Source organism: Cantharellus anzutake (genome assembly GCF_015039405.1).
Source record: "Cantharellus anzutake strain C23 chromosome Unknown EI90scaffold_99, whole genome shotgun sequence".
Taxonomy (NCBI): domain Eukaryota; kingdom Fungi; phylum Basidiomycota; class Agaricomycetes; order Cantharellales; family Hydnaceae; genus Cantharellus; species Cantharellus anzutake.
The window spans coordinates 125,194-151,689 of record NW_024067049.1 but is presented as its reverse complement, the minus strand read 5'-3'; the positions used below and the strand labels follow the sequence as shown (position 1 = coordinate 151,689).

General features: G+C 49.2%; 3 protein-coding genes across 3 annotated transcripts; 1 reads left to right on the top strand and 2 right to left on the bottom strand.

The window, feature by feature from the left end:
* Window positions 1-620: 620 nt before the first annotated feature.
* EI90DRAFT_3133220 (uncharacterized protein) lies at window positions 621-1,230 on the bottom strand (the record flags this gene model as incomplete). The annotated part of the gene is made up of 3 exons (XM_039064558.1): window positions 621-742; window positions 798-1,076; window positions 1,134-1,230. 3 exons carry the CDS (start codon window positions 1,228-1,230, stop codon window positions 621-623), a joined length of 498 nt encoding a protein of 165 aa, XP_038909708.1.
* A 19,890-nt stretch (window positions 1,231-21,120) lies between these two features.
* EI90DRAFT_2711671 (uncharacterized protein) lies at window positions 21,121-21,952 on the bottom strand. Its single transcript, XM_039053502.1, has 2 exons — window positions 21,486-21,952; window positions 21,121-21,432 (listed from the first exon to the last, which is right to left on the bottom strand). The coding sequence occupies exons 1-2, from the start codon at window positions 21,709-21,711 to the stop codon at window positions 21,158-21,160; spliced, it is 501 nt and encodes a 166-aa protein (XP_038909707.1). The 5' UTR covers window positions 21,712-21,952; the 3' UTR covers window positions 21,121-21,157.
* A 2,805-nt stretch (window positions 21,953-24,757) lies between these two features.
* Window positions 24,758-26,069, top strand: EI90DRAFT_3021056 (uncharacterized protein; the record flags this gene model as incomplete). The annotated part of the gene is made up of 8 exons (XM_039057602.1): window positions 24,758-24,809; window positions 24,931-24,977; window positions 25,106-25,214; window positions 25,310-25,326; window positions 25,424-25,487; window positions 25,622-25,701; window positions 25,759-25,886; window positions 25,943-26,069. 8 exons carry the CDS (start codon window positions 24,758-24,760, stop codon window positions 26,067-26,069), a joined length of 624 nt encoding a protein of 207 aa, XP_038909706.1.
* Between the last annotated feature and the right edge of the window lie 427 nt (window positions 26,070-26,496).

Sequence of the window (26,496 nt, the reverse complement as noted above, 5' to 3'; positions counted from 1 at the left end):
ATGGGCCCTCAAGTTCGTCTCGGTTGTTACTGGTTGTTCTTCACGCTTTCCTTTTGTATGTTGTCCTCATTTTCCGTGAATTTCGGTCATATCTCCGTCATCTATGGGTAGTTTTCTTTGAAATTACTTTCATTGGGTCCGTTTAAAAAACATCTACGTTCCCTATTATAAACACGACTTTGAATTTTGCATTGGTTCCTAAGGAATCTTTGTTCCGTGGTACTTCCAACCTCAGCTACATGTGCGGGCATGGGAAAGTAGTTTCCATGGAGGTTCTCTGGTTGGTTTTATAGTCAAATCTTGCTCGATTGTCCTAGTTCCTTGTTCAATATTCGCTATAAATTCCCCTGAGCATTCCATCTTGTTGGTGCTAAGCTTGAAGTATTTTTATTAATTTTCTTTCTTCCAATTTATTGTATGTAGTCGTAATAATTCGTAAAAATTCGTTAAAATTCAGGTTCTTCTATTTTCTGATATCAACTTGACATATGGGTTTTTTGTGGTTTATCTGACATATTTCCATAATGAGTTTCCATAGGGTGACCATTATTTCTCCTACACTGTACATGCTGAGTGGCTTGGAAATGTTCATCAAGATCGATAGGGCTGTGGGACAGTGTTCATGCCAAGCTGATTCGGTCCAACTCCTTCTTTACAGCATCCAATGCTTCCAAATGTGCTTGCGCTGACCATTCAGCTTTGAGAAGTCTCGTGAACTTTTTCATTCCAGCTTGGTCATTGTCTAGACCTTAACCAGCATAGGTCCACAGTGAACACAGGATTGGAAACAGACATACAAGTTTGCTCAGAGAGCTGCAAAGTCCTAGTCTTTTGCTCTTCCCACTGGGATTGAAGGAAAGGAGTTGTGAATCCCCTGTCACTCTCCAAATCTTTAAGAAGATCCATCAGAAGCACCTCCTCATGGAGAATGGTGGCCAGTTTGGACCTTGCCAATGAAGCAAGACGGTCTCGGCCACAGATCGCAATCTTCTTGATTTTGTGGTCAATAGTTGTGATTCGTTTAGTTTGGGGAAAACCTTGGATAAGATAGGGTTGTCGAACAAACAGTGTTTGGCCTGGTGAGACTCACACTCATTATGCATTCAGGCACTATTGTATCAACAATTAAGGACCATAGGCGCTCATTTCCTTCCCCATTTGACTTTCTGAACCCATTTCATTTCCAGGGATGAAATGCAATTTGACAACAGAATTGATGTGCATAGGCATGGAAGACTGAAACAGCAATGCTCAATCTAGGAGCGATTTCAGGAATGAGATTGTACTTTGTTTGTATATCAAGAGGTTGTACCTGAATGCTATGCAAAGTCATACCTTGGCAATTGATCAATCAAGGACACATCCAACATCATACATTAATCCAATAGTGGCATTTGAGGGTACTTGGCAGTTGAGTGCAAGGAGCATGGCAATTGAAAGTGCTGCTGTTCACCTGGAGTGCACACATTGCAGAGGAAAAGGGGGATATCATGATGGTACACAGTTGCCATCAGACCCTTTGAACAGAATGTATCTGTCAAAACCCAAGAAACGATCTGAGTGCGGATGGGGCTCAACTAGAGGGGGTTCTGAGAGCTCTGGTAGTAAACTGGAGCTTCTCCAGGAAGCCCGAGTCTGCTGGGTGTTACAAGAGGCTCTAAGAAGGACACGGCCTCAGCAACTCAGAGGGAGCGCTGTGCCTCCGTTACATCTCTAGTTAGTCCTTAATTTCAGATGTCTGAGGTATCTTGTAGGAGGGGGTCACCAATCACTCATAGGGGGACTTGGGGTAAGTTTTAGTTGAGATTAGAACTGAGGTACAATGGGTTCTAATCTACAGGTATATATAGAGGGAGGAGGAGAAGGACTTTAGTCAAAGTCCAAGTGATACTGAAAGGTAACAAAAGGTTCTGAATGATACCAAAAAGTATCGAAAGGTTCCAAACGATATCTTTAATGGGGAACTGAGGTGTTGGGTCAAGGAGGGTGGAGTAGAAGGCCGGAGGGTAAATGGGAACGAGAAATGGGTAAGGGGAAGTTAGCCGACTGAATGGAAAGAAGACAACAGTCATACTATAAATGGAGGATGACTAATTTAAGATGACGAGAGCAGGGTCACCAGAGGATGAGGGTAGCTCCGAAGCCGGAGTTACATATCCGAGAAATGTTGGGTGACTCCACTAAATGAAATGGAAAGAGGAAGGGTTTAGAAGTATATAATAAGATGTTGGAGGTCCGTTGGGAGGTTGGAGCAAATCCGGAGGTTCCGACTGTTCCAACTCGGGACCAAGCTTCTGGGATGGAGATGGCCAAGGACAAATGTGCCAAAGTCCAGGCCAGAGCTGAGACAGTTGGGATGGAGGTGACGTTGGGGAGTAGGGAGGTCTGGTGTAGGGAATGATGAGGTTGTTAGGAAGGTGTAGTGGGGGTGGGAGAGTGCGGGGTCGGGATTCTGGGATATGACAGTATCCATTTTTGAGGCAGTCCATTTTCCATGTTTTGTGGCTCTGTGTGATTCTTCACATTCATCAATAGCACCATCCGGTACAAGGGATGAGGGATGAGATTCTTCCAAACAACCTCTAGATGCAGCTCATGCATCAGAGACATGGAGGGCAGCTTCCTCAATTTCAGCATCAGTGAGGAATGTACAGGTTTCATTCCAGGGAAGGTGTCAGGGCACACCTGCCTGACCCAGCTCCACCCGGCCCCACCTCACTCGGTGCCCCACCATCCATTCCTCCCAACCTCCCCCCTTTCTCCTCCTTCCCCTCTCCTCACCTCTCTTGTCTTTCTCCTTTCTTCTCCTGTCTTTCTTCTTCCTTCTCTTGTCTTTCTTCTTTCTTCTTTTCTTATTACATGGATGACTTCCCTTGTATCAATGTACCATTGACCTGGCTACAGTGCAACATGCCCAGACCCGGACACACCGGATGACCTCCCATGTACCGGATGCCCCTGGGACCTCTTGAGGAGGTACCCAGATGGATGTGGCTGTGTGCATTGTAATGGGTCTATCCAACTAGACTCAAGACAGGAAGGAGGGGGGATAGGAATCTCACTGAGGGTCAGGTCTGAATGGGTATATTGGGTCCTCCAGAGTAAGGTGCTGATACTCTCTACCAAACTGTACAGTGGGTCATGGAAGAGTCCAATAAAACAAATAAGGAAAGAGCATTACATGACAATAAGGAAGTGGAAACAATGGGCTCTAGACACCAGAAATGGAATCAGAAAAATAAGGAAAAATAGGAAATGTGTGTAAGGAGTGTGAGGTGCTTGCTGAGGGTAGTAGAATCGTGGGATTTGGCTCATTTATGGTACACTGGCAAATCCCTGTTACAGCATAGATGACATGGCACTTCCCATGTGGCCTTAACCACATGTATATAAACACAGCCTAAGTGGGGACTGAGAAGCAACCTTCTTCTCACACTTACCACTTTAGCCTAAGTGGCCAGGGACACCTGCCTGCACCAGGCCTGTTGCTACGTGCACCCACATCACACCCTACCGGGCCCTCAGCCCCAGGGGATATACCCAGACACTCTCGACCCCAGATCAGTCCCTGACAGAAGGACCATGTCTTCTCCAACAAACATGTACTGCCTATGTTATTACCATCCATAGCGACGATGACATCAGGACATCTAGGGAAACACTTAGTATACCTGTTCTCAAAGGACATCCATGAGAAGACTAACTCGTTGGCTGAACTACCCCATATCAAACCTCCAAAACATTGGGGGCATCTCACATGGAGGTATGGGCTGGCAGTGGTGTCAGATGGGTTGTGAATGAGCCTTGCTTGCTCAGGGACCATTGATGCGATGGAAGGTCCTGTGACATCTTTGTGAAGGTTGGGATGCTGTGGTCAACAAACACCATGCCATGGGACGTAGCAACCAAAGGATCTCCATTGTGAGCAGGAATGGCATGGATGGACCCGGCGGACTCAGCCAGCACGGAACGCCATTGTGGTGCATCGAGCACCACAGGGGATGAGGGATGGAGGAATTCTCTCTCCATTTCAACATCTACTAAATCACATAAGGCCTGGAACCAAGTGATCACCTCACTAAACAACTGGAGAAAAGGGTCCTATATGAATGCCAGATCATGAACGTACCAATTCCTGACAAATAACAAATGAATATCACATTGTGGGTGAACTCATAGCTGTTCTCTTGTAACATGGAAAACAAAGCGGCATGAAAGGAGGCAGCCAGGGTATACAAATCCACATGTAAGGCTGAATACAGTGAAAGGACATCGAAATGGAAGGCAACTGGAGGCATTACAGGTGACCCCGGAAAGTAGCCAGACTGGATGATGCTAAGTGGGAGAGTATTAGACGGACATTCACAATATTTGAATGTCCACCACATGGCACCTGGCCCAGGGTCATTGGGTCATTGTTTGTTAAGCGAGATCAGAACGGAAACATACCTGAGAATGCGATCATCATGAGTGAATGAAACCGGGGAGACACATTGCAGTGAGAGCACAGCAATACTGCCGGTGTTTGTAGTTTTCTGTTTCTGTCAAATGATGTCTCGCTGGGGGTGGCAAGGGGCATGCATCCTGCCTTCTTTTCCCCTACTTCTAGATAGATTTCCAGTGCATTGTGTATTATATTGTGGTGCCAATGGAACCATGCAGCTTGCTTTTGCAGATTTCGTAATGCTCTCTTGGCCCATTTTTGGGAAGCTGACCACGAAGGTGTAGGGGGCAAGGTGGAGTCTGGGTTTGAAAGAGTGGGTTCTGCAATACCTTCCAGCCAACCTTGAGGTGATGCCTCCCATTTCAGTGATTCCTTTTTTAGAGCCGGCATTGAAGGGGGAGTCGAAACATTGCTGGCATCTGCTGACATTGCATTTCCTACATGATCATGGCGATTTGGCACTGGCCACCAATCCCTGGATGCGATTCCAGGCCCCCCAGCATTGCATCATCACGGTGCCGCTGGCATTTGCTATCTCAACGCATCATGATGGCTGGGGAATGGGGACTTCAGCAGTTGGAACGCGCTCATGTCCTTTCTTTTTGGATTCAGGTGCAGACTGGCCACCAAGGAGATCCACCCATTTTTTGGGTTTGCTTAAATTATATGGGTGATACTTTTTTACAGGAGAGGTAGTAAGGTGAGGAATTACAGGCTTATGCCTCGGCATGGTATGTAGCCGTTAAGAGATAGGGTGAACAGAAAAGAACAGGATAGGCTCTTCTCAACAAGTATGCAGCAGTTGCACAGCTAGTCTAAGATATACTCAGTCAGCTGCATATTCAGTCAGTGTGTGTATCTGTGGCACATACCAATAGGCAAACAGGGCAATTGGTGGTAGTGGAGCAGTGGTATGGCACTGGAACTATCAAATATGCAGTGGTGCACATGTCGGTCGGATGGGAGCCCCAGTCGAATTGTACCATTTCTCTCAGCACTTGGGTGCCAGATGGGGTGCATGTAGTATCCAGTGTTAGAGACCAGATTGAGACAAAGGAGTTGTCTCCGTGGCAGAGGGCTTCGGCCTCAGCAACTCAGGCCAGGAGCGCTGTGCCAAGTTACACGTCTGTGCCCTAATTTACTTACTGGCAACGAGAACTGAAGGGGGATCAACTCTAGTCGATTTTATCACTGAAGCATAACCTATGTACAAGTTAGGTATATATAGTTACAGCGAGGGTGGGCCCATGAATAGCGGGACCGAGTGGAGTGGAGCTAATGGGGATAGATGTTAGCTGACTGAATATTACCGACAAGTCGGGTTGCAGGTTTAACGGAATGACAGGTTATGACCCACAAGTGGAAAGGAGGGATAGGCCTGAAGGTAGACTTGCAGGGCAAGCAAGTGAATTGCCCAGCAGAGGCAGGAATGTGCTAGCAGACATCAGAGCTGTCCAGAGAGCTTCGGGGCTCCATACTTAGGGAGGCGTAGGTAATATATTGAATTGGAGAGGTGGTGACCATCGGGGGGGTCGGAGGTGATTGCGGAAACCGGAGGCTCCGAGGTTAGTGGCGGAGGAGCAGAGGTAATCTGGAGGAGCGGAGGTGGTTGAGGGTGATGGCCATGGATGGATATGACAGTATCCCCTTCTTAGGCCTGAACCCTTGAAGGCCTAGAATTAGTAAGGTGAGGGGAGCTGTACTTACAGAAGAGAGAAAAAATGAAAATGGAAATGGAAATGAGGGGTTGGAGGGAAAGGAGAGATGGGAGAGGAGTCGAAGTTCCTAAGGAGCTTTGGGACCAGGCTTGTCTGGGTACCGAGACTGGAAAGCTTCGACAAGGTCGGAGGCGTGATCAAGTTCGCCGGCAAGGGGCCATTGTGTCTCCTTGTCAGTCCCTTCATAGCCTAGCCACTTGACCAGGTAGAGCAACTTGTTGTGTCTACATCGGTCAATCTTGGAGTCGAGTATCTCCTCGATCTCGAACTCCATTTCGCCTTCGATTTCTATGGGAGGCGGAGGTGGCTGGTGGCGGTTCAGAATGACGTTCGGGACAGAGGTGTTAGAACAGGCGGATTCAGACGACTCCGGAGTGGAATCGGAGACTTAGCGTGGAGGGACCTTGGCCTCAGTGACTCAAGTGGAGCGCTGTGCCATTGCTGTTTGTCCATTTGGTCCTTAATTTCACAGTAGGCGAGCAGGAAGTCTCTAGGGGGCATTTCAGGTCGATTTCGGACTAAGCCTCCTACGAGTATGTACAAGCGCTGATATATATAATGGAGGGGGTGAAAGCACAAGGAAATGAAGGGAGACCGAATCGGAACGAAGGTGTCCGAACGGGAACAAAGGGATCACAGAAGCAGAGCGGTACCGAAGGTCATAAGACAGAACCTGTGATACGTCCGAAAGGAGGTAAGGAGGGCAAGGCCCAGAGGGGCAGGAGGATGAGGGGAAGTGGGGATGATGACTAACTGGCTAGAATGGGAAGAAGCAGCAGTCCAAATAGGGATGAGGGGGAAACGTGAGAAATACATTACAAGCGGCGAAAGTGCCAAAGATGATCCACGAAGCCCGGAGGTTGCGGAGCTTATGGAGGCGGGGTTGAAAGTCCAAGGAATATTGGCAATGGTGTTTATGTAGTATGAGGTCACCAATGCAATGGACTAAGACCGAGGTGGAGTCAAAGTCCGAGGTAGGAACTATGACGGAGGCTCGGAGCAAAGGTATGAGCGGTGCCTGAGTACGAAGTATGGGTCAGCGGCAGAAGGTCATAACTTGGTGGGAGGTCGGCAGAAGAGGACCAGAGGGAAGAGAGGGGAAGGAAGAGAGGGGAAGGAAGAGAGGGGAAGGAAGAGAGGGGAAGGAAGAGAGGGGAAGGAAGAGAGGGGAAGGAAGAGAGGGGAAGGAAGAGAGGGGAAGGAAGAGAGGGGAAGGAAGAGAGGGGAAGGAAGAGAGGGGAAGGAAGAGAGGGGAAGGAAGAGAGGGGAAGGAAGAGAGGGGAAGGAAGAGAGGGGAAGGAAGAGAGGAGAGGTGTCAGGTCCGAAGGTGGGTATCGGAGCGGATGGGAGAAGAGTAGGAGGATGACGGAAGGGTGGAGGTGTTGTGAGGAGGGAGCGGAGGAGTAGGAGGAGGTGTGGTGTTCGGTCCAAGGTGGTTATCGGAGTGGACGGAGATAGGACAGGAGAGTGACAGAGGAGTGGAGGTGGCATGGGAGGTGAAGGGTGGTGTGGTGCCAGGACCGAAGGTGAATATCGGAACGGACAGTGGTAGGGTAGGACTCCGGAGGTGGTGAAGGAAGGAGGTCCGGGAGTCGGGTTGGGATCGGATATGCATGGATATGACAGTAACCAGAGGTGAAGTGGAGGCGGATGTCGAGGGCCTTACCAAGTGAACGGAAAAAATGAGAAACGAACTCCAGACCCCTGTCAGAGGTGACGTGGGAAGGAACTCCGTGCTTGGAGAACACATGGAGGAGGAATAGCTTGGCCAGTTCCGGAGAGGTGATGGTATCGTGGGTAGGAATGAAAATGCACTGTTTGGACAGGCAGTCCACAATGACCAAGATGGAAGTGAATCCGGAAGAGGAGGGTAGCTGTTCGATGAAGTCCATTGAGATGGAGTTCCAAGGATGTTCGGGGATGGGGAGTTGTTTGAGTAAGCCGTAAGGCTTGTGATGGGGAACTTTGGTGCAGGCACAAGATATACAGGAGGACATGTAGCTCTTGACAAAGTTACAGATACCCGGCCAGGTATACTCACGACGGACTAGATCCAGAGTCCGGTTTTGACTGAAGTGTCCGGAGAGCTGGTGGTCGTGTTTGTCTCGCAAAATGCAGAGACGAAGATCATTGGAATCCGGAACGTAGATGCAGTTGTCCAGCCTTAACAGGCCTTTGGCATCAACAGACCAGCAGGAATTGGGGAGGTTGGGGGAAGCGAGATGAGAAGAGATCATGGTATCGGAGGAGAGGGAGGCTAGAATGTCTCGATGGAGAGCCTCTGTGTCGATGAGTACGGCTGCCCGGATTACTGTGGCAGCTAGGAACATGGCTTGTAAGGACGCAGTGAGCTGCTCCAAAGTGAAGACTGGTTGGAAGTTCTGCGGATTGACGCGAGCGTAGTCCATATCCCCTTCTTTGGGATAGACGTCCCAGCGTCTAGTCAATGCATCTGGTTTTACTCCGAGTCTTCTGGGATGGAATCGGACAGTCATGTGGAACTGGGAGAGGAACTCTGACCAGCGGGCTTGCCGCCAGGTCAAGAGTTTGGTGGTGGAGAAATACTCGAGGTTCTTGTGGTCGGTGACGACATCGATTGGGGTTCAAGGTAGTGATGCCACGACTGGAACACATCGTGAATGGCGAGTAGTTCCTTATCATGGGTGTCGTAATTGAGCTCCGGTGCCGAGAGTGTTCTAGAGTGGAAAGCGACAGGGCAAATCTCTCCGTCATCGCAACAGATGGACAGGATTCTGGAGATCGCATAATCGGAGGCATCAGTTTCTACAATGAGGGGGGTGTCGGGTACCCAATGTGTCAGGATGGGAGCGGAAGTGAAGGCTTCTTTCAAGGTGTTGAAAGCAGCATGACAGTTGTCAGAGAATAACCAGGGGGCTCCTTTATGTGTGAGGTGCGTCAAGGGTACCACAATGTTGGAGTATTGGTGGATGAAACGCCAATAGAAGTTAGCAAAGCCAAGGAAGGACTGGACATCCTTGACTTTACAGGGCTCGGGCCAATCTTGGACGTTTTTAACCTTCTTGATGGACATGGTGAGTCCGGAGGGAGAAAGGCAGTATCCGAGATATTCCATAGTGTCTGTATGAAATTCGCATTTCTTCGGATTGGCATATAGGCCGTGTTTGTGGAGTCTCCTAAGAACTTCTCGGACATGCTCCTGATGTGAAGCCATGTCTTCCGAGTAGGTAAGGATGTCATCTAGGTAGACTACCACAGAAACATCCAAGAGGTCAGCAAAGATTGTGTTGACGAATCGCTGGAAGGCCACAGGTGCATTCGTGAGACCGGGTGGCATGACAAGCCACTTGTAGGAACCATAGTGCGTGTGGAAGGAAGTCTTCCACTTGTCACCTGCCACAATGCAAACCAGGTGGTAAGCATGCCGGAGGTCGAGTCGGGTATAGACTGTGGCACAGCTAGGTGCGTCAAGGAGGTCTGAAATGCAGGGGAGTGGGTAGCGATCTTTTTTGGTGATCTTGTTCAGCCCTCGGAAGTTGACGCAAAGACGGAGGGAACCGTCCTTTTTGCGGATGAAGAGGACCGGTGCCACATGAGCAGAAGTAGCAGGATGAATGAACCCGGAGGCTAGGTGTTCATTTAAGAATGCCCGGAGAGCCTCGAGTTCTGAAGTAGAGAGGGAGTACATAGTACCCAAGGGTGGTGAAGTGCCTTCCTCAAGGTCGATCCTCAGGTCATGCTCATGGTGTGGTGCTAGCATCGAGGCTTTGCTCATACTGAACACATCTGCGAACTCGTGGTACTCCTTCGGAATGGCTGAGAGGTCAATGGAATCGGTGTGGGATGAGGCAGCCCTCAAGTGGCTTTCCTCGGAAGGGATGGTTAGGCTGAAGGATACTGATCCTTCAAGTCAACAAGCCTTTGCGAATGCAGAATGGCTGACAAACTCGATAGATGGTAACGGAGGAATGGGAGCCTGGGTCTGAAGTGCTAGTGGAACATCAGATGGTTGGATGTCGGATGACAGCAGTGGTACTGGAGACGACGGGGGAGAGCTTGGAGTAACTGTCTTGGTAGGTTCGGAAGTTTGGAACATAATACTGCTTGAGACCCAGTCAATCAACGGATTGTAGCGGGTAAGCCAGTTGTGTCCTAGGACTAGAGAACAAGATCCATCCAGCAATGTGACAAGGAAAGTCATGGGGGTGATGTTTCCGGAAGCGAAGCGGAGGGGAATATTAATGGTGCAGGTTATGATTGAGTTAGTGCTACCGTCAAAAAGGTGTAGTTGTAGAGGTTTAATCTGGTATGTCTTCAGGGCTAGCTTCTTCACAAATGTGTTGTTGACGAAGCAGTCTGAAGACCCAGAGTCTATGAGTGCAGGAACGTTCTCATAGGTGCGGAAGAGTTTATTATTTTTTGTCCTTGCATCGGATGGAGAAGAAGAAACAGGAGAAGAGAGAAGAGAAGCAGAGAGAGGTGGAACGATCTACGGAAGTAGTCGGAGGAGGATGAGGAGAGAGTGGTACATCAGCAACACTATCTACAATGGGTAGAACATCAACCGGAGGGTCAACATTAAGAGGAGAAAATAGACCATTAGAAAGAGAAAAAGAAACGGGAATATGGAGGGAGGATAAGTCGGAGATGGAAGACGTGTTTAAGCATACTTCTTTGAGTGCATGGAGGGAAGAATCGCAACCCCCAGTCTGTGTGGAGTCCACGGGGGTGCGGACTAATTTTTTGCCTCTGTGGAAGCAGATCCTTGCTCCTTGGTCTGGGCCATATGGGCCTTAGACGTGCAAGAAGAAGACTTGGGACAGTCCTTAACCATGTGGCCAGACTGACCGCAGAACATGCAAAGTTTCTCGTCGAGACGATGCTTATGCTCTTGTGGCATGAGCTTGCCGTTGTCTCCAAGTTTTGTTGAAAGATCCAGCTTAGTGGGGCTGGCCTCGGACTTTTTGTTGTCCTTCGGAGGCTTGCTACCGGAAGCAGAGTTGAACAAGGAGGAGGAAGGAACGGGGTCGGAGTGAGAAGCAGCAGTGGTTTTGTCAAAGACATTGGAGGAGGAGGGTTTCGTGTGACGTGTCACTTCGGATTTATGCTCCCAATAGCGTGCATCAAAAGTCTGTGACAAGGTGCGAAATTCCGAGAGAGTAGAAGGTTTACCTACCCTGGCAATGTCGTCTTTGATACATTCCAGCAGTCCATTATAGAAAAAACAACGGAGCGCAGCTTCTCCATAACCATGAAGTTGAGAAGCGTGTCAATTGAACTCGACAATGTACTTGTTGATGTGGTGCCTGTCCTTCATGTCCAGGGTCATTAGTTGGACTTTGGCATCGCCCACAGGATCATGAGGACTGAAGTTGGTTTGAAGTTCATTGACGAACTCCTGGTAGTTATTCATCCATCGAGGACGAAGTAGAGAATTCTGATCAAAGAGTAGGTCCGGCTCGAACCAATCAAGGGCCATCCCCTTGAGGTAGGACTGCATGAAGATGACCTTAGTGCGGTCACTAGCAAAAGCGAGGGGGTGGTCCTGAAAGTTCAATTCACATTGGACCAGAAACACTCGGAGTTCACAGGGATCTTTTCCGTTGAACTGTTCGGGCTCACAGACCTTGGTCCGGAGAGCGGAAGATGGTGGAGGAGGTGGACATCCGGTGTGATGAGCCAAACTGGTGATGGCTTGGGCTAGCTGTGTGATAGCTACATTGGGGATGGGTTCAGCATTGTCAGCGGTTGGGGCAGTAGGGATGGGAGGATCAGCAGGAGGAGGGTCGACGAAGTTGGGGACCTCGGAACCGAGTCCAAAGAAGTGAACTGGATCTATGGGCTGTTCCGTGGCATCTCCAAAGTCAGAATCTGCAACTGGTGATCGATTTCTAACGGGATGCATGATCAGAGTCAACGGGAGAGGGGTTTCTAGATTAGAGAAGCTGCAAAACTCAACTGGGTTTCTCGCCAGACAACTAGGACCAGGCTGCGAGGGTTCGGGGGATGGTGAGGCAGAGTTGGGGACTAATGTGCATAGTTGTGAATGAGTGCGAGGGGCTTTGGGTGCCATACAAGGCGTGTACTAGTCGGGGAGTGATAAAATACTGTTAGAGACCAGATTGAGACGAAGGAGTTGTCTCCATGGCAGAGGGCTTTGGCCTCAGCGACTCAGGCCAGGAGCGCTGTGCCAAGTTACATGTCTGTGCCCTAATTTACTTACTGGCAACGAGAACTGAAGGGGGATTAACTCTAGTCGATTTTATCACTGAAGCGTAACCTATGTACAAGTTAGGTATATATAGTTACAGCGAGGGTGGGCCCATGAATAGCAGGACCGAGCAGAGCAGAGCTAATGGCATCAGCAAACTTGGTAGGGCACTCTCAGAGCTCACAGAGCTCTGTGAGCAAATTGAGTCTTTTTGCTGTGCACCCTCTACACATTGGGTGGAGAAAATTAAATGTTTGAATGATTTTGTTCTCCTAAGGATGCAGAAGTGCAAAGATAATATGGATATATGTGTGTGTAAAATGGCCATTGTCATTGCTCTGAAAGCTCATATACCTTTTGTGTTTACTAAAATCAGCACCTTATTTGTTTATTGCTATTTACAAAATATGAGGAAAACTCTGAAATTCAAAAATTTGCACTTTATCTTTCTACTCATTTCTTGCTCAAAACTCAACCAATTTTGATGATTCTATGTGAATTGGAAAGCACCAAAGTGTGGCAATGTAACCATGCATGTTATGTAGGGTATAAATCAGTTTTAAAAAAGTGTTCCAAATGAAGTAAATTAAAAATACCACCCAATAAAGCAAACAAAAAGCTGATGTATTCTTCAGATATCATCCAAGCCTTTGACACCAAATTTCCCATGGTCAAAAAGCCATGGTTATTTGGCTCACCAAAACATGGTGGGAGACTTTTCTAACACTGAAATATACATTGCTACATTGCCCCACTTTGGCACTTTCCAATACACATTGAATTATCAAAAAAGTGATTTAATTTCTTTTCCAATTATTCCTAATTTCCTGAAATATCTCTCCCTAACTTATCCCAAATTTTCTGATTTTCCCCCTAATTTCCCTGATTTTTTGGACATTCTCCATTTTTAGAAAGTCCCCCATTTTCTGAATTTTCCTTAATTTTCCCTGACTTTTTAGAAACCCCCCAGTTCCCCCTCATTTTCCTCCCATTTTCCCCTTCATCCCCCCCTCAATTTCCCCCCCAATTCCCTCCACAATTCCCCCCCCCATTCCCCCCTCCCAATTTCCCCCTTCAATTTTCCCCTCATTTCCCCCCATTCCCCCTTCAATTTTCCCCTCATTTCCCCCCCATTCCCCCTCCAAATTTCCCCCCATTCCCCCCTTCAAATTTCCCTTCATTCTGTCACGGCCGTGCATTCCGGCCTGTTAGCTGCCTGTCCCGATGCCACCCGAGCCCGTTACCGCTATGCGAGCGTGAGCGCGAGCCCCGACCTCAGCCCTATCCTCCCTGAGGACCCCCTGCTCACTTCCCCGCTTGCCCCTAGGCTCCCCTGCACCTGGCCGACTCCCCCACAGCCACACCAACCTTCCCGCCCTGAGTCCGCCTCCGGCACCGTGCCCAGCGCAACTCCTCTACCCCGCCCACTTGGCCCCTACAGGGCCGCTACCAATCCCGTGCCCAACTCCGGCCCAACTCCAAGTCCAGCACCGCTACGATACCATCGCCGCTATCGCAGCCCTACACTCCTTCTTTTATTTACCTGTTATTGTTTGTTTTGACCCTCGGTCATTGCCAGCCGCTATGTGGCCAACCCCGCTCCTTATTCTTGTTTGCTTCCGGACCCTTCGGCCTCCGGCCCAGGTCCGCTTCCATTCATTTCTTCCTCCTATATATATCCTGTATGATACTTTATTGTACCTTAGCTCTAATATCGATGTGACCACGACCCCTAAGTCCTGACCCCAACAAGGCAACCCCAGTGAGTCTGAAATGAGGGCCAAGAGACAGCTAGGGGGCACAGCACTCCCTTTAGAGTTGCTGAGGCCGAATGCCCTACCCTCGGGCCTTGTTCCCAGCATCACAGCCATCGCGGCCTATAGCGGCCCACAACGGCGACCTTCGGTGCCGACTCCGGACCAGTGTCTAACACATTCCCCCCCTCATTCCCCCCAATTCCCTCCTCAATTTCCCCCCATTCCCCCCTCAAATTTTCCCCCCCATTTCTCCACTCATTTTCCCGCATTTTCCTTAAGTAATTAATTTCAGATTAACTGTATATGCATATCCCTAAATTTGGTCTATATATTAATTTGGCTATATACCCTTGGTGTGTAGTGCCGCATTGGGGACTGAAAGTTAAACTCAGTTTGTTCAGTTTCCTGCATGGTAGGGACTTGGCTGTGACTCATCACATGATGCCAGAGTCAATGCTCTTAAATTTTAATTTTGATATCGGATAAATTAAACACTCAGGGAGCTCATAGATAATAGTCCCCTGTGTGCAAATATAGCTCTATGAGCTTTGACTACTTTGGGGAGCTCTGAGAGAAGGGGACCTGCAATTTCAAAGTACTGAAGCTCTGAGAGCTCTATGAGCTCTATGAGCTCTCAGGCCTCCACATCCAGGTTTGCTGATGGGGGATAGATGTTAGCCAACTGAATATTACCAACGAGTCAGGTTGTGGGTTTAACGGAATGATGGGTTATGACCCACAAGCAGAAAGGAGGGATAGGCCCGAAGGTAGACTTGCAGGGCAAGCAATTGAATTGCCCAGTGTCAGGGCACACCGCTCTGCTGCGTGCCACACCCTCCCATTGCCCCTCTTTCCTTCTCTTCCCTCTTTCACTTTCTCCTTTGTCTTTCTTCTTTCCTTTTCTCTCTTTATATGGATGACCTCTCCTCTCACCTGTGTAGCATGGACATGCCTGACGCCGAGTACTCTGTGTGGGTACTGCGCCGCCAGGTATGCCATGCATCCTCATTTGTACTTCTTTCCTCTGACACTTGGGATCACCTGCAGAGCCATCCGCGATAGCCCAGCTCTACCCAGGCTGACATGGCACCCCACACATGACCCATTCCTGCCTGTATATAAACTGAGCTGAAGCAGAACCAAAGAAGTAGCCTTCTTCTCACTACTGCTTCAGGCAAGTATCTTACTTTAGTTTAGTTTAGTTAGTTTAGCCTTTCATCCTAATGACAATCACTACTGCTTCAGCCTAAGAAGCTACATAGGGACATAAGCCCAGAGAAGGGCTGCCCACCATATGGTCTCACCGCCCCACTGCTGTCTGGGCCGCTAGTGCCGAGCTTTATGCTGCTACCTCTGCCTCTCTCAAGCTGTCCCTGACACCCAGCAGAGGCAGGAATGTGCTAGCAGACGTTGGAGCTGTCTGGAGAGCTTCAGGGCTCCGTACTTAGGGAGGCGTAGGTAATATATTGAATTGGAGAGGTGGTGACCATCAGGGGGGTCGGAGGTGATTGCAGAAACCGGAGGCTCCAAGGTTAGTGGTGGAGGAGCAGAGGTAATCCAGAGGAGCGGAGGTGGTCAAGGGTGATGGCCGTGGATGGATATGACATCCAGATGAAATGCGAATATGGGCTCGCTAAGATGGACTGGATAAAGGGTGGTGTGCAACACAGGTAGAGAGTGGCAAGAAATTTAACCAGGTGAGATTGTTTGCCCTCAATGATGGGGAGAGAGGGGTGTAGTGTTGGAACTACTCTTGTAAAGGTATTTGCCATGGGGTATGGAGTACACTGTCAGGGAACGACTCCCGGGTCCCCATGACCCTCCCCTATGGTCCACAGTCTCTGGTCTGGCCAGCCCTATCCAGGGCACAATCCTACTGTGGGTAAGAAGATGAGAAGGAAGCTAACTTCTCATCTTCCCACAGTGGCCACCATATCAGGAAAACTTCCGGGGATACCCGGAAGTCACATGAAGGGGTAGGAACCAGGCCCGGAGCATGTGGCATGTGGAGCATGCGTGCGTGCAGGAAGTGCAGCGGGTGGAAGTGGGTCCGGATGCGGGTCCGGGTCCGGGCTAGTCAGGGTGTGTGCCCTGACATACATGGGGTAGGCCAGTGGCAAGCACACAGTGTTCTTGTCTAATTGCACCACCATTTCTCAAGTCGCTCAAGCACAGGGTTTTGGGTGCATGGTGCACAAGTGGCAAATGTGAATATGAGTCCACTAACACAGATTGGATGAAATGGTAGTGCACAATTGGGGGGGTGCAGAAGGTCGAGGGTGGCAGAAGGGTAAGGTTGAGGTTCATGTCTGATCACACCATTTGGCATGTCGTGTAAGTGCCACTTGGTGTGCAAGTGATGTCCAGAAAGCCAAACCTGAGTATGAGACCACTAATAAGGATTGGACGAATCAACAGTACACAATCCAGGGTAGGGACAATGTCCACCGAGTGGGATTGTTCATGCCATTTGATGTTAAAAGACAATGCACAAAATGTTTGCTGCGGTGCCAGGAATGCCTAACCACAGGCAGTGAGACTTGTGGGCCCATGCATGAGTAATGCTGAACTAGAAGTTTGGATATCAGTGCACAATGTAATACTGTCAGGGCACACCCACCTGACCCGCCTCCACCCGGGCCCACCTCACCCGGTTCCCCTTCTCCCACCCTGCACCCCTCCTTCATACCCCTTCCCCCTCTATCCCTCTCCCACTTCCCCTTCTATTTCCATTTCTATTTCTATTTCTATTTCTACTTCACCTGGACGACCTTTCCCTTATATCCATGTATTATTGACCCGCCCGCGACGCACACATGACGTGCCTAGCCCCGGACGACCCCGGACGGCTCTAGGGTGCAACCTAGTGTGTGCGCGTGCAGCATACACCCTCGGGATCCCCCACGGGGACACCCGGGTGACTGCGGCTGTATGCGGGGTGACGTGGCGGACCTCATGTGACCCAAGCCGCATGTATATAAACACACCTGGGGTAGGAACCGAAGAAGTAACCTTCTTCTCAACATTCCCACTTCAGTCTAAGTGGCCAGGGATCGCCGTCCCGCATCGGGGCTGCCAGTACGCACGCCCGATCCATCCCCCATGAGGTCCTCAGCACCGGACGCTACGCCCGGACCGCCTCGACCGCGGACGCGACCCTGACAAATACACCATTTGGGTAGAAGAGCTGATTGGGGGGGTATGAATGTCGAGTGTACTATGCAGGATTAGAATGGGAGGTTGGTGTTGCAGGGGGTGGGCCAGAAGACCAAGATGACCGTGAGTGCCAGCAGTGTTGAATACAACCTCTGGCCCTCGAAAGTCAAATATCTTCACAGTAACTGTGATTCACTAGCGATGCATGAAGCACCTCTAGTCGTCTGTGGTTAAAGATGAAGAGAAGAGCCCTCAATGATATCTAGAAAGTTTTTGTTAGCTGCAACACCGAGAGCAAACAGGGAGAACACTTACCGGAAATGGAGTTTTCTATGAGCACAGAGATGGCTGACAGGGCTGGAAAGGATTGTGTGTGGCAACCCTGAGCTGTGGAATGGAGTACAACATTCACATGGCATGATGTCAAAGCCGGGTGGGATCGATAGATTTTGGGCACTTACCAGGATGCATGGACGTAGAGCCAGGATCAGAGGTTCAACTTGTACCTATATGACTGTAGTAATATAAAGGATCATGTGTGGCAACCTTGAGCTGTGGAACAGTGGATGGTAAAGCTGGGTGGGATTGACAGATTTTGGGCACTTACTGGGACGTGTGGACATAGAGCTGCAATCAGGGGTTGAAGTCATATCTATAGTGTAACATATGTTATACTGGCATTAATTGACGTGCACATCACCTACAACAGTGCTAATGAGTGCAAGGGGTGTTGGATCGGCGAATGCTGAACACATGGTATGGGAGGGAGGGTGTCATCAAGGTGTGACAAACTTATTTTTGGCAGAAATTTTAGATTCAGTTATGGAGTGTATATACAATGTAAATTGTTAGTCAGGTAATATCAAAAAGGGTGAATCAATATTTGCATGGATGTTTGGGGGCTCTACCAAAATCGTGGAATCCACAATTCCACCCTGGGAGAATATTCCCTTGACAAGCTCGATGAAACTAACGAAAATAATGAGTATTTGTTGTCAAAGTCGAAGTATTCAAGTTGACTGACCCAAACTGTCTCACATCCTGGCTTCAGACAGCGTACAACATTAGACCCATTAGTAATTTCATCTGCTGTAACTTCCACATCACAGCACTGGTGGAGAGCAGTCACCAGCCATTGTACCGAGCGCATAGGACGCCCACTTTGATGCACAGCAGGTAGGCTGGTTTGGATAGACTCGTTGGCAGATAACAGCGGGCCCGGGCTTGGATGGGGGACTAAGGGATCAAGAGGCAAGGGATTGGTTTCATCATGGGCTTGTTGTAGACTATCTTCAATATTGGAATTCATCTGAGAGCTCGCTGTGCTTGGCCCTTCTAGATCAGTAGTCTGGAGAGCAAGTTGGGTGCTGTGAGCTTCAGATATCACAAAATGCGGCTTATGCCGCTTCCAACGCCTCACTTCCATGCGGTTTGCTGTATGACGATTGTGCCAGAGCACCTTGAGTCCTTCTATTTCAAAATTAGTGATTGCAAGCTCTGTAAGAGGGAGCGCAGGGGAATGCTTAGCACGATAGTGAGCATCCAGATTGTATCTCCAAACTGCACTTGATCCTTTTGGACAGTGGGAACATTTAACTGGGACATTACCACATGGGTTGGCTTGGAATGGAGTGCTCGCAGGCCCCTATGAGAATTTGGCAAGCCTAGCACAAGTTGACTTGGCAAAGTCGACACTGATTGTTCCCTTTTGCACCTGGAGAACAAACCAACACATTGGGCTGGGCTTGAGACAGAGACCGCAAGGCTCACTAGAATGGTTGATGGTTTCCCTGTTTAGATAGCTAGCAAAGCAAAGAAGAGCACGAAACAAACAGTTTGCATATTCCATATTTGGTCATCGGCACTCCCCGGCACTATGGCTACTGCCGATTGAATTAAGCATGGGAGGGAGGGTGTTTCACATGGTGCCAAAACTTAAAAAGGGACGTGGTGTTTATGATTCACGTGATTGACACCCCTTGAACGAGTGTGATGGAGCAGGTGCCTCGGCTTTGGCCAGATGGCCACTTGGAGGGACATGCATACCCCACGATTGTATTGGTTCCCACGGGGATGAGTGTGGTCAAAACCGGTCAATATGTAGTGGGTAAAGTGATGCTCAATCCGCCAGCGGACAGAACCAATATCCGCTGTGGGAAATTGCGTGGAAATCCGGTTATCCCCGCCATTTCCACAGTGGAAATTTTTGGCTTAAACGCAGTGACTGTGCGCGGGATTTTTCACACTCCCTCAGATCTCTCATTCGAGACTGAGTCCGTGCATTAGCTTATTTACTTTAAAAACTCCAGCCTCAATACGACATGCATGACTTCACTATCCGACGCTGGGTTTAATTTGATGGGACTAATCACCGGATGGCGCCCCACTGCCCCAAACTGCATGTGCGTTGCTTCGCCTGTCATGTACGTCACATGGACCTCTTCCTCCATGTATGTTTCTGTGCCTGGCTGCTTTTGCGTTTGTCATGATATTCGTTCTCATCTCGATCCTGGACTGTATGTATCCTGGCTCAGCTCATCACGGACGTGGCAGAATCAGTACAATGGGGTCACCACCCAGGACATCTGACCACCACCATATATGAGCTTTCACTACGCTTCTGGGAACTAAGTTAGCAGTACACTTTTGTCCTTTTTTGTGTTGAGCAGGACCCATTCGAACGAGCGCTCATGGAGTCCCAGTGTCTAAACGTACTACTAGTTGCCAGTGCCATCACTGCTATAATACCGTTCGCTTTGACCACCCTGTTTTTGCTTGTCGATCTCCTTCCCCCGTACTTGATCATGCCTGTGCAAAACCAAGCCCCCACGTATTCGTTCTCGCGCCCCACTGCCTCGGAGCGTTCCGCTGTCACGCATATGATTCTTTTAGTGTGCCTTACTTGTTTTTGTTCTTTCACCTCATGTTCAATATCTTTTGTCTTACATTCACACCAGGATTGCGCATTGCCGCTATATCACCTAATCGTAAGTACTGACCACCCCACCCCAGCCGGCGTTCCCTCGTCAGGGCATCTGCCAACACTGGTAAACACGGTCGCGCAAGTCGGAGCCTGAGGATTCAGTCCCTGTGCAGCGAGCGGGCCATTGGGTTAGCGCCTGTAAATTGTCAACCAGCCAATCGTGAGATGCCCCCAATATACACGCGGATTTTTGCCCCAAAGCTCACATGTGCACCAACGGGCAGGGCGCTTAGTCAGAGTAGCGTGACGATCTGCTTCGACATGTGCTGAAACTTCTTTGATTGACGGGCACCCAGTGGTACAATAGAGTCGAAGACGCAGAAAATAGATAGAGATCAACGGACGGCGGTAAAGTAGCACCGGACAGGAGATACACGAAGGGGAAAACATAAGAAACAAGAAACAAAAAGCGAGAAACGACAACTGTCATATGGGGACTCTTTCACTAGTGAACAATAATGGATCGTCGCGGAGAAACTAAAAAAAGAATAATGAAGGGAAAAGATAAGTGAAAACTGAGGCGTAGGTACGTTTCAGGACCACAGGATAATCAGATCAGATCAGTAACCTGGATTTAGGTATGATGGTGACGCGGCGTTGCTTACACCAAAGGAAGTAACACAGAGTTCAATAGGTGCACGTTTCAGTCTCTTGTAACCAGTGCAATGAAAAGTAATATTGTACACAACTACCTGGATAAATACACGTCTGCTAAGATAGGTGAAACAGAGTGGAACGGATCCCAGCATGAATTGAGGCAAAAGAAAGGAACTGTAATTACAGTCAACATGCTTCTAGCGCACCATGTGACGGAGCTGAGCTATAAAATCGACTAATGTAGGGGGAAGCTCCCGCCAGTGGCGTAACCCAATGTTAGTGGCAAAAAACACACGAGTGGATCTGATCAGCTTACCATGAAATGTGCTCCTTGCCCAACATAAGATGTTCCTGCACATGTAAGGATGTCAGCATGAGTCTCAATGTGAGAGGAGAAATGATACTTATGGCCAAACATGTTGGGTGGACACTATGCGAGCCAACTGGCTCGCAAAGTTCCACCCTAACAGGAAAGGGGCATGGACAACAGGTGCAAGCGCCTGTGGGAACATGTCCATACCGACCCCACGAGGGCGTCCCGCCAAAGTGTCCCACTCCCACTCTCCCGAAATAAACGGGACATACCGCTGCGTGAACGGATTCAATGAATATTGCTTGCTAAGAAAATCATGATACGTACTCGTCATATGACGGAAGTAATGCATTCGCCGCTTTTGTTGGAAGTATGGCCCAGAAATAGTGATTGATGAGCTACCCAAGAAGAGAAAGATCCGTGACGAAAGAAACCTGGCGACAGGGTACTCCAAAGGAAGTGGGTTGTGACCGAAAGGCAGGAAGGCTGAGAGCTTCAAGGGAAACGGCCCGGGGCAAGAGCATACGTCGAGACCAGGTGACAGAAACAACATGTTGGAGCGGAAAGGAAGGTGGGTCGTTCTTTCTCACTGTGCATCCATCGGATAGGAAAGGGGAAAGGGCGTGTGTGGGTTCCTGCACTCCATTTACCTCTGCTTTGTTGTCCACTCCGCTTTGTCGATGGAACCCACAAAGTGCGTCAAATCCGTAAGGTGTACAATGGGTCACCGGAGTCCATGGGCAGCCCAAATGGTCATAGAGGGAAAGCAGGATGTGTAGACCCGATCACCAGTAAAACTGATTCACAAGCAGTTCGCCAAAGCAGACACGGCCAGGTTGCATGAAGATGAGAGCTGTGATCATAGGTCGATTGGATAGGTGAAGGGGGCATCTCTTGGGTGCGCTAATAAGTGAAAAATTGGCAGCCTAGATATAGCCCACAGCTTCAGGGTCCGATAGGGTTGAGGCCGCGAAAGGTTTGGAGTGGCTACCAATGAGACATTGATGATCCGAGGATGGTGAAGGCTGGCGACGACTAGAGTTCTGGGAGCAATGGCGAAGGGAAAAACGAACTGGCAGACTGGTCAGAACTGCGAACGAAAGCGAGTCGTGCTCCGAGGTTGCGCATCCATCGGATTGAAGGGGCCCCATGTGTCCTTGCACTTGATTCAGTTGGTTGTTGTTCGCTTCCTAGACGATGGAATCCACAAGGCACGTCGGCCACAGGTCGATGAGAAGGCCAAGGTGCCAAAGTGCAGTGAGCGAAGATCGACAGCCTAGAAATCATCTAAAATGTTAGAGTCGTTGCGTAATAGGCAGGGAACCTGTACAGGGACTTGAAGAATTGCAGATGGGTAACGTGCTAAGGGTATCAAGTGAAGGGGTAGAAGATTGATGGGGGAACGTCAACGTGGACAATGAGTGGGACGTCGAGGGCCTTGATTCATGGAGTGAAAGAGGTTCAGAATGGCCACAGACCAGGCTTCGAGAGACAATCCAAGGCGAGTAGCGACTGGGGTTCCGAGAGCGAGGGGGGAGAAGAAGGAACTGGTGGGGAGAACTTATGCTCAGACCACGCTTCTATGCCTCTCAGACCTATTCAATCCTCTCTTTGTGATGACCAAGCTCCAGACTGCTGAAAGAATGAATAAAACCTTCCAAATTCAGCCACCTTCTTCGTCGAAATTCCAACCAGCGATATGAACATGATCCCAGAATACGTAGTTGATATTTCACAAATTTCGAAATTTCTCGTCAGCCAGTGCACCGTTTGGCTTCGTTCAACTGCGAAACTGCTCCCAAAACGTCCCGCTACAATATCCGTGAGCAGGAGATTGGGGGACGATACAAGATGACACCAGGAGGGGGAGAGAAGGCGTGTGGGGAAGACGTATTCACTCTTTGGCTAGGAAGATGGCTAGGAAAGATCCGGTCATCAAGGCGATGCATCAGCATATTAGCCATATTGGTTATTCGTATTAACCGAATTGACTCTATATAGAAGAATCTGCGCACCCCTGACAAGGTCACCATCGCTGCACTGGGCCACAAAATTTGCCGCATGCCTGAATATACCAGGACCTTCGCTGAAGAGTGTAGCGGTGCACGGTGTCGCCGACGCCACTTGGTGGCAAAGAAAACTCCAATCGACGCTTCCGCAAATGCGACATGGACCCTTCAGCTGCTGTTAGGGCAATATTTCGTAAATGAGATCAAGTATCCAGATCTTCCCAGCCGATTCAGTCAACTCCAATTTTGTAAGGGATTTCTCTTGAGACACAGATGAAGAACCATCTCATTCCGTTGAGCGTGGAGAAATGTTCATACAAAGTTGAACGATTGGAAGAGGATGGGCCAGATGGGCTCGTGTTCGAACGTCGCGGAAACTTTAGGAAACCAAGCCCATCTCATCAGGAATGCCACCCAAAAAAAAAACGGAGATGTGTAACAAGGATTACCTAAGTGTTAGCTAGTATTGTGATGAATGAGGAAGGTTTGTTCCCACCGGCTGCCCAGCGCTGAATGGATGGGCATTGGACCCACACTCCGGGTCCGCCACGTGCCAAGGGCAAGCACAAGCACAAGGCGCAGCTGCACCAGACATCACAAAACACAGGCAAAACACGCCAATGGCAAGCCGCACCCAGCAACCGCAGAAGTATACGTCTGGCTGGGGGAAAACTTTCAAATATTGTGGCGAGGGCTCACAGTCCCCTGTGTGGCGAGATGGTTTCTCGGCTTATACACGTTGAATCCATAACTGATAAATCACCCCCAATTATACGCTTGGTTTTGGCGTCCGTGGGCGGCTTCTGTTCATTACAAAATGAGTGGTGGAACACCGACGTAAGTCTGATCATTAGCCTTTTCGCTGCATCTGCCACTGAAGTCAATGGTTCCAGGGTCACATTTGCTGCAGAGAGCGCTCCCCATTCATGTACATCTTCATGCATCAAGTAATGCTCAACGTCAAGGCTACCGTATTGGCTGCACCATCTGATCAAACGAAGCCCACTTCAACCTATTACTGCCGTGCAATCGAACATTGCATATCAAGGGTGAAGGCTGCGTGCGATGTAAACGCCACTGGTGCTCTCAAGGAATGATGCGGCGAATTCTGAATGCCTGAACTTTGTCAATAGACATCAGGTCAATATGGGAATTGCAAAAGACCAACATCTTTGTTTTCACTGGAATGGAGATATACTCTCCATTCCGGTGAATAACGGAGATATTGGCCTTCAGGTCACATAACGACTGATGGATATCGAACACACCCGTCTTGTCCTAAGAATCGAAAAGCCCGCAGAGTCGCAACTCATGCGCAGCAAATGACTCGTTGTGGTGCCCGTTATTAGCATGGGTGCTAGTCAGTTCAGCATGAGCAACTCCAATCATGTTTCGACTCTGAACGCTGACGCATATTTCCCGGTTACAAGCATAAACATCGTGCACTAGCCCCAAGGTAATCGTTCCATTCTGAGAGACACTGCGACGAGGTCTGAGAAAGTCTCCAGAGCTTGATGTCGTCCCAACCACCAGCTGGAGTATAGCTATTTCTCATAGAGACGCCTTACCGATTTCCGTTCATCTGCAAGGATGGATAAGGCGAAGGTCCTGTACTGCGAGATGAATGGAACCTGGAAACGAGGTGGGAGAGAGATGACTGAGTACTCTAAATGAAAGTTCCTTCCATACTTTCTTATCCAACTCGTTCGAGCGTTGGAGGACTGCAGCATGTTAGTTCGTGACAGCGATATGGACTATTGTAGCTGTTGTTTCGTCTCCTCACCTCCTTGAAAGTGACATCCTGGGGGAGGTGAAAGCTTGTTCAGGTGCATCTCCGATTCCGTGATCTCACTGGAACGATACCCTCTCATTCCCGTGCATGTGAGGCCAAGGGTTCTGGAGCATTGTCCTAGCCCAACCATTCTCCCTCCCATCCAGGCGCTTCTACCGGTAGGAGACGGAGATGCCCCGACACTGCCCGAACCCGGTTCACGTATGAACAGTCTTGTCCATTCCCGAACCGAACCACCCGTACCGCTCCGTGCGAGTGAGTGTTCGTTTCCACCATGCGAGAATGGACGTGTGCAATTCGGGTGAACACACAGAAAAATCGTTGATTTGTTGAGCTCTGATTCAATTCAGGACACCCGGCAGCTGGCGTGAGTATGCAGAATGCAGAAATTTTACTGGAACCCGTTTTCACCACCATTCCGTCTTTTCGTTTTAACGACCGCTTAGCTAGTATCGTCTCGTCAGCTCATCTCGAAAGATCCAGGAGGTGCCGCTGCCGCGCATCGAAAGGAATTGCCTGACTCGGACGGTTATCATTTCGTAATCGCTTGATCACCAGTTGTCCCTGGCACCCTAGCGTTTCACCCGTCATCCACAATGTCACTGAGGCAAAAGGTCAACGATCCCCGGCGGGAGTTGACTGTGCAATTTCCATTCTCACAGTAATCGATGCCGTGTCTGATCTGCTCCCTCCTTTAAAAACTGCCACCGGCGGGGCTCTCTTCATCTTGGACGAGGTCAAGGTTGGTGGCGATTTATATGCGAAATTAGGAACGGAAGCGCTGATCATTGTTCTGTAGATGTTCAGGGAGGCTTTTGGAACATACATCGTCAAAACAATGGCTGACGTAGTCACGGCCGTTGACTCGTATGATGCGTCGAGCGAAGAGGGAAAGCCATGGGTAGAAAGCGTTACAATGCTAAGCGAGTAAGCAACATGTATCCACTGGCCCCCTGGCTCGTAATGACACAGACGTTTGGTAGGGCATTGCAACGTATCAAAACTAAAATCAGTCAATTGCTTCGCAAGATGGGAAAGCGGCCCGCTGTCATCAATTTCATCTCTCACATGAACAATCTGGGCATGATCAGTGACCTCAGGAAATATTGATGTGAGACTTCAAAGTCGTTCCAGGTAACAACACCCAATCGCTGTTATTGTGTCGCCTTTCTGATCTTAAGGTGGCGGTCATCCCGTAGGTGAGGACGAACTTGACCGTTGGTGTTATTGTAAGTACAGCTCGCGGAATCGAGAGTGCCTCAGCTCGGAGCGACCTATCGATCGCATCAGCATCGATCTCTCCGACGGTGCGAACGTGGATGACTGTGCTACCTACATCCGTATGCAGCTACGGAAACTGAAGGATGTGCATCCTAGTTTAAGAGATGTACTCGGAGAAGAGAACAAATTGATTCAAAACATTCTGGAATGAGCGGGTGGGTTGTTCATTTGGATCAGTACCGTCTTTCATCACATGAAGGGGGCAAGTGGCGATCCTATGAGAACACTGGAGAAATTGCTTGATACGGGCGCTAAC

What these genes read in the sequence shown, in the direction of transcription:
- EI90DRAFT_2711671 (XM_039053502.1), bottom strand. Translation starts at nt 21,711, where the DNA reads ATGTTGTTTCTGTCACCTGGTCTCGACGTATGCTCTTGCCCCGGGCCG. An exon ending in TTACTTCCGTCATATGACGA is followed by an intron (nt 21,433 to 21,485) that starts GTACGTATCATG and finishes CCGTTCACGCAG; the next exon opens with CGGTATGTCCCGTTTATTTC.